The sequence below is a fragment of the Chrysochloris asiatica genome, unplaced genomic scaffold, assembly GCF_000296735.1.
Source record: "Chrysochloris asiatica unplaced genomic scaffold, ChrAsi1.0 scaffold00020, whole genome shotgun sequence".
NCBI lineage: Eukaryota > Metazoa > Chordata > Mammalia > Afrosoricida > Chrysochloridae > Chrysochloris > Chrysochloris asiatica.
Genome location: NW_006408538.1, coordinates 23,935,422 through 23,950,993, shown reverse-complemented (window position 1 = coordinate 23,950,993; position 15,572 = coordinate 23,935,422). Strand labels below are relative to the sequence as shown.

Here is a 15,572-nt window from a genome sequence, read left to right as displayed (position 1 = left end):
GTGTGGTGTGGCCAGGATGAATGTGAGCGTGTGGTGTGGCCAGGATGAATGTGAGCGTGTGGTGTGGCCAGGATGAATGTGAGCGTGTGGTGTGGCCGGAGCCGGTGTGGGCGTGTGGTGTGGCCGGGACCAGTGTGACCGTGTCGTGTGGCCGGGACCAGTGTGACCGTGTCGTGTGGCTGGGACGAGTGTGAGCTGCTGGAACACTCAGGTGCCGGCTCGAGGCCCATTGTGACCCGCTCCTCTCTCAGCAGGTTCCCTGTCACATTCGGAATGCAACACTCCTCCACAGTCCCCCCTCAGCCTCGACACCCTCTCGTCCTGCAGCCAGTCCCAGACCTTAGCTTCCACGTTGCCTAGAATTGCTATCAACCCTGCATCCCTTGGGGAATGGAGAAAGGACAGGTGAGCACTTGCCTAGACAGCACCTGGGTCACGGCCAGTCCGCTCCTGTGAGTTCCGTCCTAATTTGGTTCTCAGCGCTTGGCTGCTGTCGTGTGTGCCACCTGGCGTGTGCCAGAGTCTTGCTCTAGCATGCAGACACATGATGCAAGAGCTGACCCCACCAGAGGCGGTGGGGCACACGCAGACGGGAAGGTCAGGAGCAGGTTTTCAAAAGCGAGGGTGGGTCCACTTGGACACTGGAGATAAACCTGATAGTGACCAAGAGGTGGTGATACTGTTTGCTTCCCTGAAATTTCACCTGAAATTCTCTCAATAACCCTGCAAGATGATGGTTGTGATTATTAGCCCATTTAAGAGATGAGGCAACTGAGGCCAGACAGCTGGAGTGATCTGTCTGTGGTGCCATGTGATTGGCCTAACCTAACTTTGATCCAGGACTCAGTGTTTGCTCTGGGGCCCAGAACATGGCTGCACCTCTTGGCTCTTTTTACTTTTTTAAAGCTTTTCATTGAGAAATATACACATAAAAAAAGTACATGAAGCATGAGTGTAGCCTAGCCAGTCATTATAAATGCGTGGATCTTAAATGGATATTTGGTTCACTGTGGGCTCCTGGTGTGGCGCTGTGGGATCAGCATTGGACTGCGAACCACAAGGTTGGTGGTTCAAACTCACCAGCTGCTGCTTGGAAACCCTGTACAGGGTTGCTGTGAGTCGTAATCGACTCGACGACACTTAACAACAGCAACAAGTTTCACTGTAGGCCAGCTGTCAGCCCAGACGCTCCATCCACCCTGTCCCTGCACACTGCTCTTTGGATACCTCCCCTCCTTGTCCTGCCCTAGTAGAATTTCCTGCATCATTTATATATTTAAAAGGTTCTTTCAAGCTAAGCTTGTCCAGTCAGATCCCCAAAACTGGTGGTCCTGTGTAGCTGCGTGCCTTGGAAAGAACATTTAGAAAACTTGTCTTTGACTGAAAACTCTGACTTGTAAAACAACAAGCCTGGCCAGGCGTTCGTGGAGATCCTACTGGCCCCAGTAAGGGAACAGTGCTCAGTTTATATGAAACGTCCATGAAGTTCCCACCCTGTAATGTTGGTATAGACACACATCTGTCGTGCTGGTGCCATGGACTGGTTTTCTTAACCCATCTCTGGTCATTGATGAACAAGCTCAGGCTCCGGAAAGAAAGAGTTCCCTAGGAACCAGAAAGTCCTCGTCATTATGCAACCAAGCCTCCCCATCGCCTCTACAATGTACGGAGAGCCTGGAACTGCTCTGCGAGGAGGGAGACAAGTGTCAGCCATCTCTGCCTTTGGGATGCTCATAGTCATAGAGACATAAAAGTTGGCATGTGTCCTAAACAAAATCCCACCATTGAGGCAACTCCAACTCTTAGTAAATCTGTAGGACAGAGTGGAACTGCCCCGTAGGCTTTCCAAGGCTGTTGTCTTCCACGAGCAGCCACTGACTTCAAACTGCTGACTTTTCAGCACTAACAGAGCATTAACCACGCACAGTGTCACCAGGCTCCCTGAAGAATGGTTTAGATGTTAAAAAGAATCCTCACTTCCCCCAACTCTCACAACACACACAGAATCTGAAGTAAACTATCGTGGAAGTGTTTATAGAAAATCAGAAAAGTAGAGAAAAGAAAGAAAGAGAAAAAAAAAAAAAATCACATAAAATCTTATCAACCAGAGATTCAGTTGCTTTGGTACCGTTGAGGTAAGTCAAAAAGTAACTCTACGAGAGTTCCAGTTCCTACATGCATCGGTTTAATGCAACCCAGACACATTTAAACATAGCTCTGCGATCAATGGATGGCCGCAAGCAAGTTCTGTTAGTAATCTCCTTAGACTACATTTTGTGCCACAGAAAAACATGATTTTGAGGTCAGGACAAAGATCAAATGCTTGCCAGAACTCAAGTGGCCATTTCCCCAAATCATTTTTCAGTGGAACTTGGCACAGTGAGTGCCAAAAGTATTGTTTTTTAATGACCAGCTTCAGGATTGAAGCTCATGAAGATGATTCTGTGCAACTAATTGTAACCAGGGACAAGCTGTGAGCTTAAAAGCATGACCCAGAGAGCAAGGTCCAATTAAAACGATGGTGGCTTTGAGGGGGCAAGAGGGCTCAGCTCAGGAAAGTATGACAGGTGTTTTGTAAGACTCCAAAGCAGTCACCGAGATCGAATACAGGACAATCCTGGGCTATTATGAAGAGGTTTTCAGAAAATTCAAAACTTCCTTGGTGAGAACAAAACCAGGCAATATATACCGAGGAATCTTTTCCCTCATGAGCATCCACTTGCTCATCCTTTCAGGGTAGCGATGGCTATTCTGTGAGAATTTCATTGGGAAACTTTCTCCACACCTTACAGTGCTGATTTTGCCCCTTCAGATTTTTTTTGTCTCCAAAACTTAAAGCATATTGAAAAGGAATATGATTGGATTCCCTTGAGGATTCCAAAACCACAGCTCTAGCATGGTACAAATTGAAGAGCATAGACGTCTTTGGGAAAAAATGTTAGAGAGGTAGAAAAATCTGTCACTAAATATGTATAGACCTTGTTGTTGAGTGCCCTCAAGTCGATTCTGACCCATAGCGACCCTGTATAGGGTTTCCTAGGAGCAGCTGGTGAGCTTGAACCGCTGACCTTGCAGTTTAAACAGCTTTGCAGTCTGGCACATTAACCCACAGCGCCACACCGGGAGGGAGGATATACCGAAAAGCAGTAGCTTCACATTTTGATTGTTTTGTTTCATAAAAATGCCTGTGATTTTAGAGCAGTACTTGTTGACTTACCCTTGTTTATTTTTAGGCATGATTTATTTTATTTCTGCTCATTTTGCATATATAATCACACCTCTCTTAGTTGTGTTTTGTGCTGTTGGCTATATAATGAAATACAGTTCATTAATCTCTGTTGGAAAACAGCCTTATTATTCTAAGAAAAATTATTTGTGCTTAAAAACAAATTTAAATTATCTAGAAGAAAAAGGGAAAGCAGTAAACATTACCTAAAATGCTCCCATTTCTGTGGAAATTTCTTTACGTGTAAATGTTAAATGCAGTTGAGTCATTTTATAGTGTGACCTTATATAGGATTTCCTAAGCTTTAAGTCTTCTAGGGAGCAGAAGGCCTTACTTTTCTCCTGCAGAGCGGCTGGCGGGCTCCAACCTTGGACCTGTAGTTCGCAACCAACCCAGTGCTCCCCTTATGAAGTCACCAGGCCCCCTTTATGTCTCGTGAGACATACAGATGTTTGCACAGATTCATCTGAGAGGCATTACATTATAATAATTTACCTTCCCATGGCATTAAATATTGGCTCCTGTCCTCATTCCTAACAGCTTCCTGGCCACCTGCTGTGTACCTGTTATAACTCAACTTATCTGCTGCTCTATCGAGAACGATGTTGTGATGTTGTTGGGCTTGGGACAAAGGAAAGGCACCCCGTTATTAATGAGGACTCCATATTGGGTCTGCAGGGGTGACCTCAGGAGAGACCTTAGGCTGAGGGCATGGGGATGGTTACTGGGTGCCTGCTTTCCAAGGGTGGTGTTCTAATGCATGTGGAATTTCAGAAGTGACTGGGACTAGCCAGGGGCTGATGTGTCCAAGCAGGAAGGTCAAGGACACCGTTGCAGAATAGTTAGGCCTGGAAAATTGAGGAGGCTGCGCAGGGTAGAGGGAGGAGAAAGGGTGATTCAGGAAGAATTTGAATCTCAGTATCATAATCTGATAGCGTAGTGGTTATGAATTGGGCTGCAAACCGCAAGGTCAGTAGTTCGAAACTACCAGCTGTTAACGCTGGAGAAAGATGAGACTTTCTGCTCCCATAAAGATTTACAGCCTCAGAAACCCTGTATAGGGTCGCTATGAGTTGGAACCGACTCCACGGCACATAACCACCACCACCATCATCATCTTGGTCCTAAGCAGTGGGAACCCACCTGAGGTCTGGTGGGTGCAAGATTGCTTTGCGCTGGGTAGCAGGGGATGGGTTCCCCACTAACCATGTGCTCTGGAGTGGGGAGTACCGACACGTGGGAGAACTGGGGTTTTATGTCCTGGGAGGATGAGGCCCCAGCACTGTGGAGAAGCAGTCCCCACCGAGCTGGTCCATTCCTGCCGTCTGTGGTTGTCTTCTTTCTCTGAGTTCGGACTTGTGCTCTTTACACATGTCTGAGAGTGCCGGTGGCTACCAGTCCTGGGTCCTCTTCTCTGAGGAGTCTGGTAGCAGTCAGTGCATGGTCCTGTGTGTCTGTCCTGCCCTTGTGAATGGCCTAGGCATGCAGCTGCTTAATTCCCATGGCCACATTGCATCACCCCTGGTAGCCAGGCAGTAGAAGAACTGATCTCCTTTGGTGTCTTCTTCGGGAACATTATCCCAGAAACTTGCTCTTGCTCAGAGGGCGTTTTGAAACTCACTGAAGTGTGTAAATTGCGTATTGTGTGAGGCACCTTCTGCACACCTCACAAGAATCTGTTTTCCTTCCTCCGTGTATGAGTGTGTGTGGCACACATCTTCTTTTTGGGGTCCATTTTGGGGTGCGGCATTTGCGTTGTCTGAGTGTGTACCCATGGATGTGTTCGCGTTTGCCATTGACCCGTTAACCATGCTTCCATTTAGCTGTGCTCATGACAGGAGCCATTTTGTGCTCTGAGGCCTTTTCAGCATTTCTGGCTGCCTGGCAGACTGGAGACGTTTCCCTGAGCCTGCCCCTTGGGTCTGAGTCCTGAGTCCGTTAACTGTTTCCCAGGCCTTACGTGGAGGAGCCGCGCCACGTCAAAGTGCAGAAGGGCTCGGAGCCGCTGGGGATCTCCATCGTGAGTGGAGAGAAAGGCGGGATCTACGTGTCCAAGGTCACCGGCGGGAGCATCGCTCACCAGGCCGGCCTCGAGTATGGGGACCAGTTACTCGAGGTAAGAGGGAGCTGATCTGTGCGTTGTGTCCACAGCCAAGCCCACCTGTTTACCCTTCCCGCTTTGCACTCGCAGTCCTCCCACCTCCCCCTTGTCTCCTCCATGCCTGCACCCCTCCCCGTCCCCTGGCCCCTGCCCTGTCCCTGAGCCTGTTGTGGGTGTGTCCCCAGTTCAATGGCATCAACCTGCGGAGCGCCACAGAGCAGCAGGCCCGGCTCATCATTGGACAGCAGTGTGACATGGTCACCATCCTGGCTCAGTACAACCCATACATGCACCAGCTCAGCAGCCACTCCCGGTCCAGGTGCTGGCCGAGTGAGGGGGTGGGCAGGGGATGGGCCAGGCGCCAGCCCAGAGTGTTGTGGATTCTGCTCCTGGCGAGAGGAGTGCTGACTGACCCTGGATTTGGGGGTCCACCTGGGGTAGGCCTCCAATAGGAGGCAGCATGCATGGGCATTTGTTAGTGAAAAGCTGGGACGCTGGGTGTGGGATTCTCTAGAGTGGTCAGTCCAGGTCACTGTCCACGCACACACACAAGTCCCTGATGCTGTGGGTGGGGGCAGGATCCGTACCATGCGGGGTGCAGAGACCTCTGAAAGGGTGCATATGGAAGATACACTGGGACCTGGACAGACGGAGGAGCACCAAGCCGTGCCTGTGGGTGCAAAAGTAGTCCCTTCTCTTCAGAGCTTCAGGGCTGTGTGGTTCTGGTCCCACCCACAGCCTAAGCCCCCTACTCCCAGCCTGAAAGGGCAAGGCTCTGATCTCTTTTCTGCCCATCTCCAGTTCCCACCTGGACCCCACCAGCAACCACTCCGTGCTGCAGAGCAGTGGAGCCACCACCCCAGAGCGTACTTCTGTCATTGACCCACTGATGGAGCAGGACGAAGGCCCAGGGACCCCTCCAGCCAAGCAGAGCACACCCAGCCCCAGGTCAGCAAATGAGCCAAGCCCATGCTACTCTCCTCACGTTCTGCTGGGGGAAGGGAAAGGGAGAGCTGGCCTCGTGTGCAGAGCGCAAGTCATTCAGCAGATGCTTACTCTATAGCTCTGAGGAGCCAGGAGCTGCAAAGAGATAGTCCCTGGCCCTCTAGGAACTTACAGTCTAAGCCTGGGAAAGAGCTGATGGTTTGGGAACCCGAGTGAAAGGCTTAGAGACGAGTTAATGGCCAGGATGCAGCGAGGCTACGCAGGGTATTCCTATCACGAGCACATTGTGTGAGTGTGTGTGTTTGGGGTGGGGGGAGGGCTTCAGCAGGGACCACGGACAGCACCCATGCTGTGTGCCCACACCACAGGGCTTCAGGGTCTGGCTGGAGGTAGGCCAGTCTTACCTTCTTCCTCCCTCCCTGCTGCTGTTCCTTTCTGTCTTCTCTCAGTGACTCATTCTTTCCCTAGGAGTTCTCATTTCCTCCTTACCTGATGTGCGTTAGCTCACACAGGACCTACCACCCAAGGGCCTCCTCAGTATCCAGCCACCCACAGGGCGTTTTGTCATCAGGGAGCTCCCAGTTAGAGGGGACAGGCAGTGGCCGGGGGCACACAGCGCAGAGGAAGTGCCATGAGGGAAGCCGCTATGAGTGCCCAACTGTGGTGGGGAGGGGTGAGCTGGCAGCAGTAGCCACAACACTTCACACACCTGGATGCTGGGCCCTGGGGGAAACTGGGTCTCTCCCAGAAAGTGGTCATCTTCCATTCTTTGAACCAGCTCTTTGAATTGCAAGTTGTTAATGAGTCTTCCTCCAATCCTGATGCTACAGTCTCTGCGGCTGCCTTCTCTCTGAGGGGCCTATGCCAATCCCTATTGCTACCCCCTATTTCTTTCGGTCTGCTGATATCCTGTGATGGAAAGTTCCTAGATGGCAAGAGACCGTCCCTTTGCAGTTCCTGATCTATGGAAGATGCTGAGTAAATTGTGCTCCCAGACAGTGAGGACAAATCTTACTCTTCTTAAGCAAATATAAATTAGAAGAGTAGGTGCCATTTAAGTGGGAGCAATGCCGCAGCCCAGCCTTGATTTTGACTGTCTTCCTAACTGGTTTTTTGACATTGACTTTGAGCTATCATCTTTTTACTTTCTCCAAATTGTATTGTTGTTGGGTGTCTCTAAGGCAACTGCAGCTCATAGTGACCCTGTATGCAGTAGAACGAGATGCATCCTGGTTCTGACCATGTTCACGATGACTGTATTTGAACCCATTATTGTAGCAACTGTGTTAGTCCATTCGTTTGGGGTCTTCCTCTTTTTTGCTGACCCTCTTTTATCAGGAGTCCTGGTGTGGCACTATGGGTTGATGCGCTCAACTGTAAATTTGTTTGAATCAGAAGGTCGGCAGTTCAAGCTCACCAGTAGCTTCTCAGAAACCCTATACAGGGCCACTATGGGTCGGAACTCACTCAATGGCACTTCACAAAAACAACTATTTTATCAAACGTGTTTTTCCAGGGACTGGTCCAAGGTGTACATGAGAGGCAGTCTTGTCACCCTTGATTTTAAGGAACATTCTGACTTCTTCAGGACAGATTTGTTCATTCTCTTAGTAGTTTGCGGTACTTTGAGTATTCTTTGCCACAGAATTAAAAATAATTGATTCTTGTTTGATCTTCATTATTCATTCATTGTCTTGCTTTCACATACATATGAGATCATTAAAACGGTCATAGCTTGACCCAGATAAATCTTAGTCCTCAAAATTGCATCTTGACTTTTTAACACTGAAACAGTGGTGTTTTGCAGCATATTTTGACAGTATAATAAGGAGTTTGGTTTCTTGGCTGCTGCTTGTGTGAGTGATGTTTGTGGATCCAAGTAAAATGAAATTCTTGATAACTTCAGTCTTTTCTCTGTTTATCATGGTGTTGTTTATTGGTCCAGTTGTAATCCAGGCCGAAGGCTGCACTCTGTGGTCTTCATCAGTAAGTACTGTAAGTCCTCTTCACTTTCAGCAAGGTTGTGTCATCTGCATATTGCAGGTTGTTAGTGAGTCTTCTTCTAATCCTGATACCACTTCCTTCTTCATATCATCCAGTTTCTTAGATTATATGCTTTTTAGGTTAATTAAATACGGATTGAATAAGTATGGTGAAAGGATGCAATCCTGGCACACACCTTTCTCGGTTTTAAACCACTCAGTGTCTCCTTGTTCTATTCAAATGACTGCCTCATGGTCTGTGTTCAGGTTCCGCATGAATACAATTAAGTGCTCTGGATTTCCCATAATGTTCTCCATAGTTTGTTATGACCCACACAGTCAAATGCCTTTGCATAGTAAATAAAATACAAGTAAACATTTTCTGCTCTTAGCCAAGATCCATCTGACGTCTGCATGTCCTTTGTTCCCTATTATCTTCTGAATCTGACTTGAATTACTGGTAGCTTCCTGTCTATGTACTTCTGTAACTGTTTTTGAATTATCTTCAGCATAAGATGTGCTTGTGTGTGATACATGATATATTGCAAGATAATTTCTGCATTCTGTATGATCACCTTTCTGTAGAACAGGCACGGATATCCAGTTGTTTGGCCAGGTAGCTGTTTTGCAAATTACTTGACGTGTGTGAGTGAGCGCCTGCAGCATTGCACTGGTTTGTTCAGACAGCTCGGTTTGTATTCCATCAATTTCTGGTGCCTTGTTTACAGTGCAGCTTTTACTTCCTCATTCAGTACCGTCGATTTTTGATCATTTGCTGCTTCCTGGAATGGTTGAACATCAACCAATTCTTTTTGGTTCAGTGACTCTGTGTATTATTTCCATCTTCCTGCGTCATTCGGTATTGTGCTTGTAGACTCTTTCAGGGTTGCAAGTCGAGGCTGGAGATTCGTCTTCAGTTTTTTTTCAGAATACCTGCATTGGGCCCTGTAAAATGAGTCAATGGAAGTAGCGCTTACTACGAAACAATCTCTCAGTTCCCTGTGATGCCCCCCTAAGACGTGCTCTCCTACCTCCCAGAGTATGATTAAGGAACTTCATTTTTCTCTCTGAAAGGATTGTGGGTGATACCAACAAGAAGACCCCAGAGCCACGCATTGTCTTCATCAAAAAGTCTCAGCTGGAGCTTGGGGTGCACTTATGTGGCGGGAACCTGCATGGGGTGTTTGTGGCCGAGGTGGAGGATGACAGTCCTGCCAGGGGCCCTGACGGCCTCATGCCAGGAGACCTCATCCTCGAGGTGAGTGCTGAGTCGCTGAACTGGCCAGGTCCCTCACGATCCCTCACGCTGGGCTCACTGCAGCCTCCGATGATCCTGGAGGTAGGGGAGCACCCGTGTGCACACGACGGCCCCTGTCTATGCTTCTGTCTACTCCTTATAAACCCGAGTGCAGGTCTCTGGGAAGTGAGGGAACTCGAGGCAGTGGCCAGCCTGGGCACTGGGACCTCATGAGCTCTAATGGGATCAGGGAGCATTGACACCCCACACACACACACACACACCCCAATGATTCCACTGCTGAAGGGGGAGGATAGCATATGGAAATGTAAACTGAGTGGCCACACCTGGGGGGGACTAGAGTAGGATTTCCTCTGGGACACGATCTTGATGTCCAGAGAGTGGGCACAGGGCCGCATGCTGGGGGAGACCACATGGGCCCAGCCCCACCTCCACAGGGGAGGGACGCGGGCCACAGCTCACTTTAGACAGCACTGAGGTTCTGCCTTACCTCCAGCTGCCCCTTGTAGGTGAAATTGGTGCCTGCCTTTCTGACCCCTTTGCTTGTTCTGGGCAGTATGGCACACTGGACACACGTAACAAGACGGTGGAGGAGGTGTATATGGAGATGCTGAAGCCCAAGGATGGGGTCCGCCTGAAGGTGCAGTACCGCCCCGAGGAGCTCAGCAGGGTCAAGGGCCTGCCTGGGGACGGCTTCTACATCAGGTACCAGAGGCAGGGTCCAAGGCTGGGGGGCTTCGGGGGTACTGACCCACAAGCTTATGGAGAGGTGCTTGTGACGTGAAGGTATAAGGGCTCTCTTATTTAGGCTCAGGGCCTTTTCCTGGGGGCTGGGTGCCTTTCCGGACCCAGGTCTGCAGATCCCATTGTAGGGTGTAAATGGGCTTTAGGCATCCATAGTGCCCGGCTATGTTTGGGTGCATGAGACAGCATCAGGCATTTTCTAGGAGGGTCTCATAGCTTCCTAAGATCGGAGACCACACACACACAAACCCCCAAGAACCACTGATCAACTGAGTACCACAAGGTCCAGTTCCCTGTGTGGGGGCCCTGTGAGTAGGGGAGACATCGTGTTTCTACCCGAAGGAATTTCTATTCCGTAGCATCCTTGACCATAGCTCAGGAAGTGGAAGGCATGGCTTTGGTCCTGGGCAAGCAGCTCTTCATCTCACGGGGATGAGGCCAGGCCTGTTCCCAGGAGCCCTCTTTCTGAGAGAAGCATGCCACGTATCTGGAAGGAAGGCACATCTTTGTCCTTTTACATCAGAGGCAGGAGCCCCCAGCAGGATGAGGAGAGGTCTTGGGGAAAACTCAAGCTGAAGGCTTAGGGCACCCCTGATGGGCTTTGCAACCCGCTCTCCCCAGGGCTCTGTACGACCGGCTGGCCGAGGTGGAGCAGGAGCTGAGCTTTAAGAAGGACGACATCCTCTACGTAGATGATACCTTACCCCAGGGCACAATCGGCTACTGGATGGCCTGGCAACTGGACGAGAACGCCCAGAAAATCCAGCGTGGGCAGATCCCCAGCAAATACGTGTATGTGTGTGTGTGTGCACGCCCCAGGGTTGGGTGTGGGGTGTGGCACATGGTACAAGGAATTAGAGCCATCCCATGGGGAATGGATGGGTGTTGGGGGCATGTTGTTGTTTCTCAATGCCGTTGAGTTGATTCTGACCCATAGTGACCTTGCATAGGGTTTCTGAGGAGTGGCTGGTGAGCTTGAACTGTGGACCTTACAGTTCAGATCGATCTTTAAGTCCAGCACATTAGTCCTCAGCACCACGCCAGGACGTGGTGGTGGTGGTAGAGGTGTGCTGTGGAGTTGGTTCTGACTCATAGTGACCCTGGACAGGGTTTCTGAGGCTGTAAATCTTTATGGGAGCAGAAAGCCTCATTTTTCTCCCACGGAATATCTGGTAGTTTGTACTGCTGACCTTGAGGTTAGCAGCCCGACTCATAGCCACTACGCTCCCAGAGCTCCTTTCACTAGGACACAGGAGACTGATTCTGCTGCTCTGGTCCTGTCCGTTGGCTCCAGGTTACTTGTTTGGAAAGCTGTTCTGAGCATAAGCCTACATTTTACAGAAGGCAGTTCTGGAAGCATAAGCTTTTAATATCTCAATGGTTCCTTTCGACATTGACATGAACTTGTCATGGTTGGAAATAACCTGCTCTTTAAGCTCGTGCCTGAACACTGGTGTCAACTGTGTGTGTGTGTGTGTGTGTGTGTGTGTGTGTGTGTGTGTAGGGCCTGTGGGGCGTCTGTGAAGCCTGCAGAACGTCCACCCCATGGGCAGTGTGGGTGTGGAGGGCCTGTGGGGTGTCTGTGAAGCCTGCAGAACGTCCACCCCATCGGCAGTGTGGGTGTGGAGGGCCTGTGGGGCATCTGTGAAGCCTGCAGAACGTCCACCCCATCGGCAGTGTGGGTTTGGAGGGTCTGTGGGACATCTGTGAAGCCTGTAGAACATCCACCCCATGGGCAGTGTGGGTGTGGAGATGTGCCTGCGGCCTTTCCCCAGCACCCTTACTTTCTCTGACCGCAGGATGGACCAAGAATGCTCCAGGAGGCTCAGCACATCGGAAGTCAAAGATGACAACAGCACCTCCAAGACGCTCTCAGCAGCTGCCCGCAGGTCATTCTTCCGCAGGAAACATAAGCACAAACGCAGAGGGTCCAAAGATGGGAAAGACCTCCTCACCTTGGATACCTTCTCCAGTGACTCGATTCCGCTCTTCGATGGCAAGTGACTTCCTTTTCACCTGTGGATGAGGTGTTGTGAGGTTAACTTTTCTGTCACCCAAGAGTGGCACCGGTCCTCACAGCCTTTGGTTGTGCGGCTTCCACCACCAGGGCTCCCAGGTTTCAGGCAGGAAGCAGGGAGGCAAGAGGGCGTGTCTTTAAAGAGCTTGTCCAGGCAGGCTTCCACCTCATGGCTCCCACCTCCTCCTCATGGCCATTCGTATCTGCAGGGAGACTGGGAAAGGAACGTTTTACCGCTGTGCCTTGCTGGCCCAGTAACACAGATTTTGTTAGGGAGGGAGTGGGTGGCGTTGAATAGATGTAAATAATCTGTTCAATGGTGCTGCGTTGAGTGTGTGTTCAGTGTTACAGGCTGCTTGGTGGTGGCCTTGTCTAGCCTCGCTGAAGCATCCTACAGGTTAGGACAGTGACCCAGGACTAGACTTGCTGTTGAGGTGTTAGGGGTTTCTTGGTGGATGGCCTTTAGAAAGGGCGTATTTGTCCTGTAACGTGGCCTTGGTGTGTGTCTGCCGCCCAAGAATGTGAGCCCTTGGTGGGCAGCATGTTCGGGGCAGTGAACAACAGATGGTATGACAACTAAATTCCTCTTTTTTTTTTCTTTAAAAACTTTTTACTGTGAGTTGAGTAAAGATTTATACATCCACCAGTTCAATACTCAGCAGATTGTATGCTTCGTATCAGTACAATGATTGTAATCCCTTCTGTGCACTATCAGTTACCAGTGTATTTACTGCTGGCACCTTAACTCTTACCCTCCTCCCTGTATCACCCACTGTCTCCATCTGCCTGTGCCAACATCCCTCTTGTCCTGTATTGCCCTCCCATCACCCAAGTTAACTTTCCCTTCCTTCCCACCCATGGCAACCATCATAAAATGCTTCTTTTATCAAGAAAACCCTTTGTTAACATTTTACAATCAAGACCTTCAATGCCAGTTCAAACCCACTAGCTGCTCCTCGGAAACCCTATATAAGGGTCACTGTGAGTCTGAACCAAGTGGACAGCACATAACAGAAACATTAGGTGCCTACATTTGTTGGATTGCTGTATCTCTAGTAAATGGAACCTTTCCTCATTGGGAAATGTCTTTTACAAGAACGCTTTTTAGTAACGTTTCTTGTCTTGAAATCTGTTTCATCACATGTAGTGCTCTCACCAGCTTTCTCTTGGTGGGTGCTGGAACCGTTGATCCTTTACCAGTTGTTTTTTTTGTTTTTTTTTACTGCCAACTTTTCTGCCTTTGTATTTAAACACTTCTTATAAGTAAGTAGTTTATATTTACTTTTTTTATTTTAAAAAATTACTGTGTTAACATTTTTTAAATTGGACTTGAAAAAGTACCATAAACGGAGTCTGGCTGAGAATATTTGTATATGTGATGTGTGTCATCACATCCATTATTCTATCATAACTGACATCACTGTGCACTTGGTTAGAATCTTACTGAGTATTGTACATCTTAGCGTATCTCTTGCTCCAGCAATTAGTAAAATATTAATGCATTTCCTTTGAAAGTAAGCAACAGTGATCTGTATTCTTGAACCATAAGCTATCACAAGTCATTTTGTATAAACATACTTTCCCAGTGTGTAATCAGAATCATCAGTCATTTGCCTTTTCACCCCAGGCCATCCGGAAATTCTGTCATGGAGAAAAAGCGCACTGTGGAAGTTTTCCTCCTCCCTTTCAATGTTTATTTTATTTTTCTTTCCTCGTTTATAAAAAAGTTTCCAATATTCAAAACTCAGTTCAAGGTCTTGATTTCCATGGAAAGAGGTCAAGATAAGCACAGGTTTGCCCATGTACTTGATAGTTAAGCAGCACCAAGGTAGCTTTGTTAGGGTAGGTTCTGTCCCCCACAGCCTGCAGAGGAGATCTGCTGTTGTGGGAGACGTCAGTGATATCTGGGTCTCTTTTCTGGGTCTGAAAAGTCCACAGTGCCAGAGAGCTCTATCCCAGGAGTGGGACGATCCTCCCACATAGTAGGAAGCCGTGGGATTCCACAGCTGCTGTCTAAGCCTCGCTCCAGACAGAGGGAAGGAAAGACGGCAATGGAGAGACAGGGCAGAGGATGAAAGCGATGGTCCTTACCTGCTGTGGTGTGGCCCTGTCTTCTGCCTTCCTCTCTGATCACGGTCACAGTGACAGCACAGGGCTGACCTCTTTATTGGATTACCCCAACCGTGGTATGTGTAGCTGCTGGCCAATTGGGCTTGCTCTTGCCAGCGGGGCTATAAATAAGGCATCTCCAGAGAAACAACCATCTGTACAAGATAAGAACTCAGCCCCTCTGTTCTGCAAACCTTTTAAGGTATCCAAATTAAAAGAGTCTCAGCCCCTAGATGGAAAGGGGCTGCCAGTTCCCCATTTGATGTGCTTACCTCAAGGACACCCCAGCCTCACACGTATTCCAACTATCAAAAGCACAGCACCGAAGGGGTGTGGGGGAGGGGTGGTGACAACAATCACCAGCAAGGGCTTTCTTTTTGTCTGACAAGTAGCAGAGCTTACACAGGCTGGCAGGTCCACTCATCCTTGTGTCCATCAGATTAATAACTTTGAAAGGCAACGGCCAGGTCAAAAACTAAGGTGCTGTAAGGTGATTGCATTTTAAGGCACAGGAGTGGGAGTGTATTTCCCTTGGGCCACACATCATCTCTGTGGTCTATAAAACGTAGAGTCTCTGGTTGGTGCAGTTAATGTGCACATTTGCTAACTGAAATACTGAAGGTTTGAGTTTAACCAGAGGTGCCTTGGAAGAAAGACCTAGCAATCTACTTCTGAAAAATCAGCTGTATCAAAAACCCTACAGAGCACAGTTCTACTCTGACACACATGGGGTTGCCATGAGTTGGAATCCACTCAACACCAGCCAGTGGTTAGATATATACTTTGAGAGGATCCATGGGGAAGGTTTTTAGCACTGTCTCATGAAAACAGCACACATTTCCAGACTTTAGGTGGTATTTACTTGGGTGGAAAGAATTCTAGTGATGACTGAGGGATCCAGATGGTAAATGCTAAGCATGTGTCAAAGAAGAAAATCTTGTACACTGTTGGGAATGAAAGAAAAGGGGTTTTATTGAGGAAAAATAAAGATCAAGCAAAAACACAAAGCACTCCACTGTAGAGGGGGTCTATATACACAGAGAACAAAGGAGAGGTAGGGAGTTAATGATTGATTCTAGAGCCCTCTGCTTCTGCTTCCAGTCTATTGAAATGGAAAGGCTAGGAGGGAGGGGGTTCCCCTCCAGGTGAGTGGCACCAGCTGGTTTGGTTATACATGATTGTAGTCATGA

General features: G+C 48.8%; 1 protein-coding gene across 1 annotated transcript in view; it reads left to right on the top strand.

The window, feature by feature from the left end:
• The window catches only part of DLG5 (discs, large homolog 5 (Drosophila)), a 193,702-nt gene that overhangs the window by 162,508 nt on the left and 15,622 nt on the right, over positions 1–15,572 (top strand). Inside the window, exons 22-29 of the mRNA XM_006837474.1 lie at positions 255–405; positions 5,180–5,342; positions 5,513–5,646; positions 6,129–6,275; positions 9,329–9,512; positions 10,069–10,217; positions 10,878–11,048; positions 12,056–12,252. Of these exons, the coding sequence (XP_006837537.1) occupies positions 255–405; positions 5,180–5,342; positions 5,513–5,646; positions 6,129–6,275; positions 9,329–9,512; positions 10,069–10,217; positions 10,878–11,048; positions 12,056–12,252 (1,296 nt within the window). The remainder of the gene's footprint in view (positions 1–254; positions 406–5,179; positions 5,343–5,512; positions 5,647–6,128; positions 6,276–9,328; positions 9,513–10,068; positions 10,218–10,877; positions 11,049–12,055; positions 12,253–15,572) is intronic.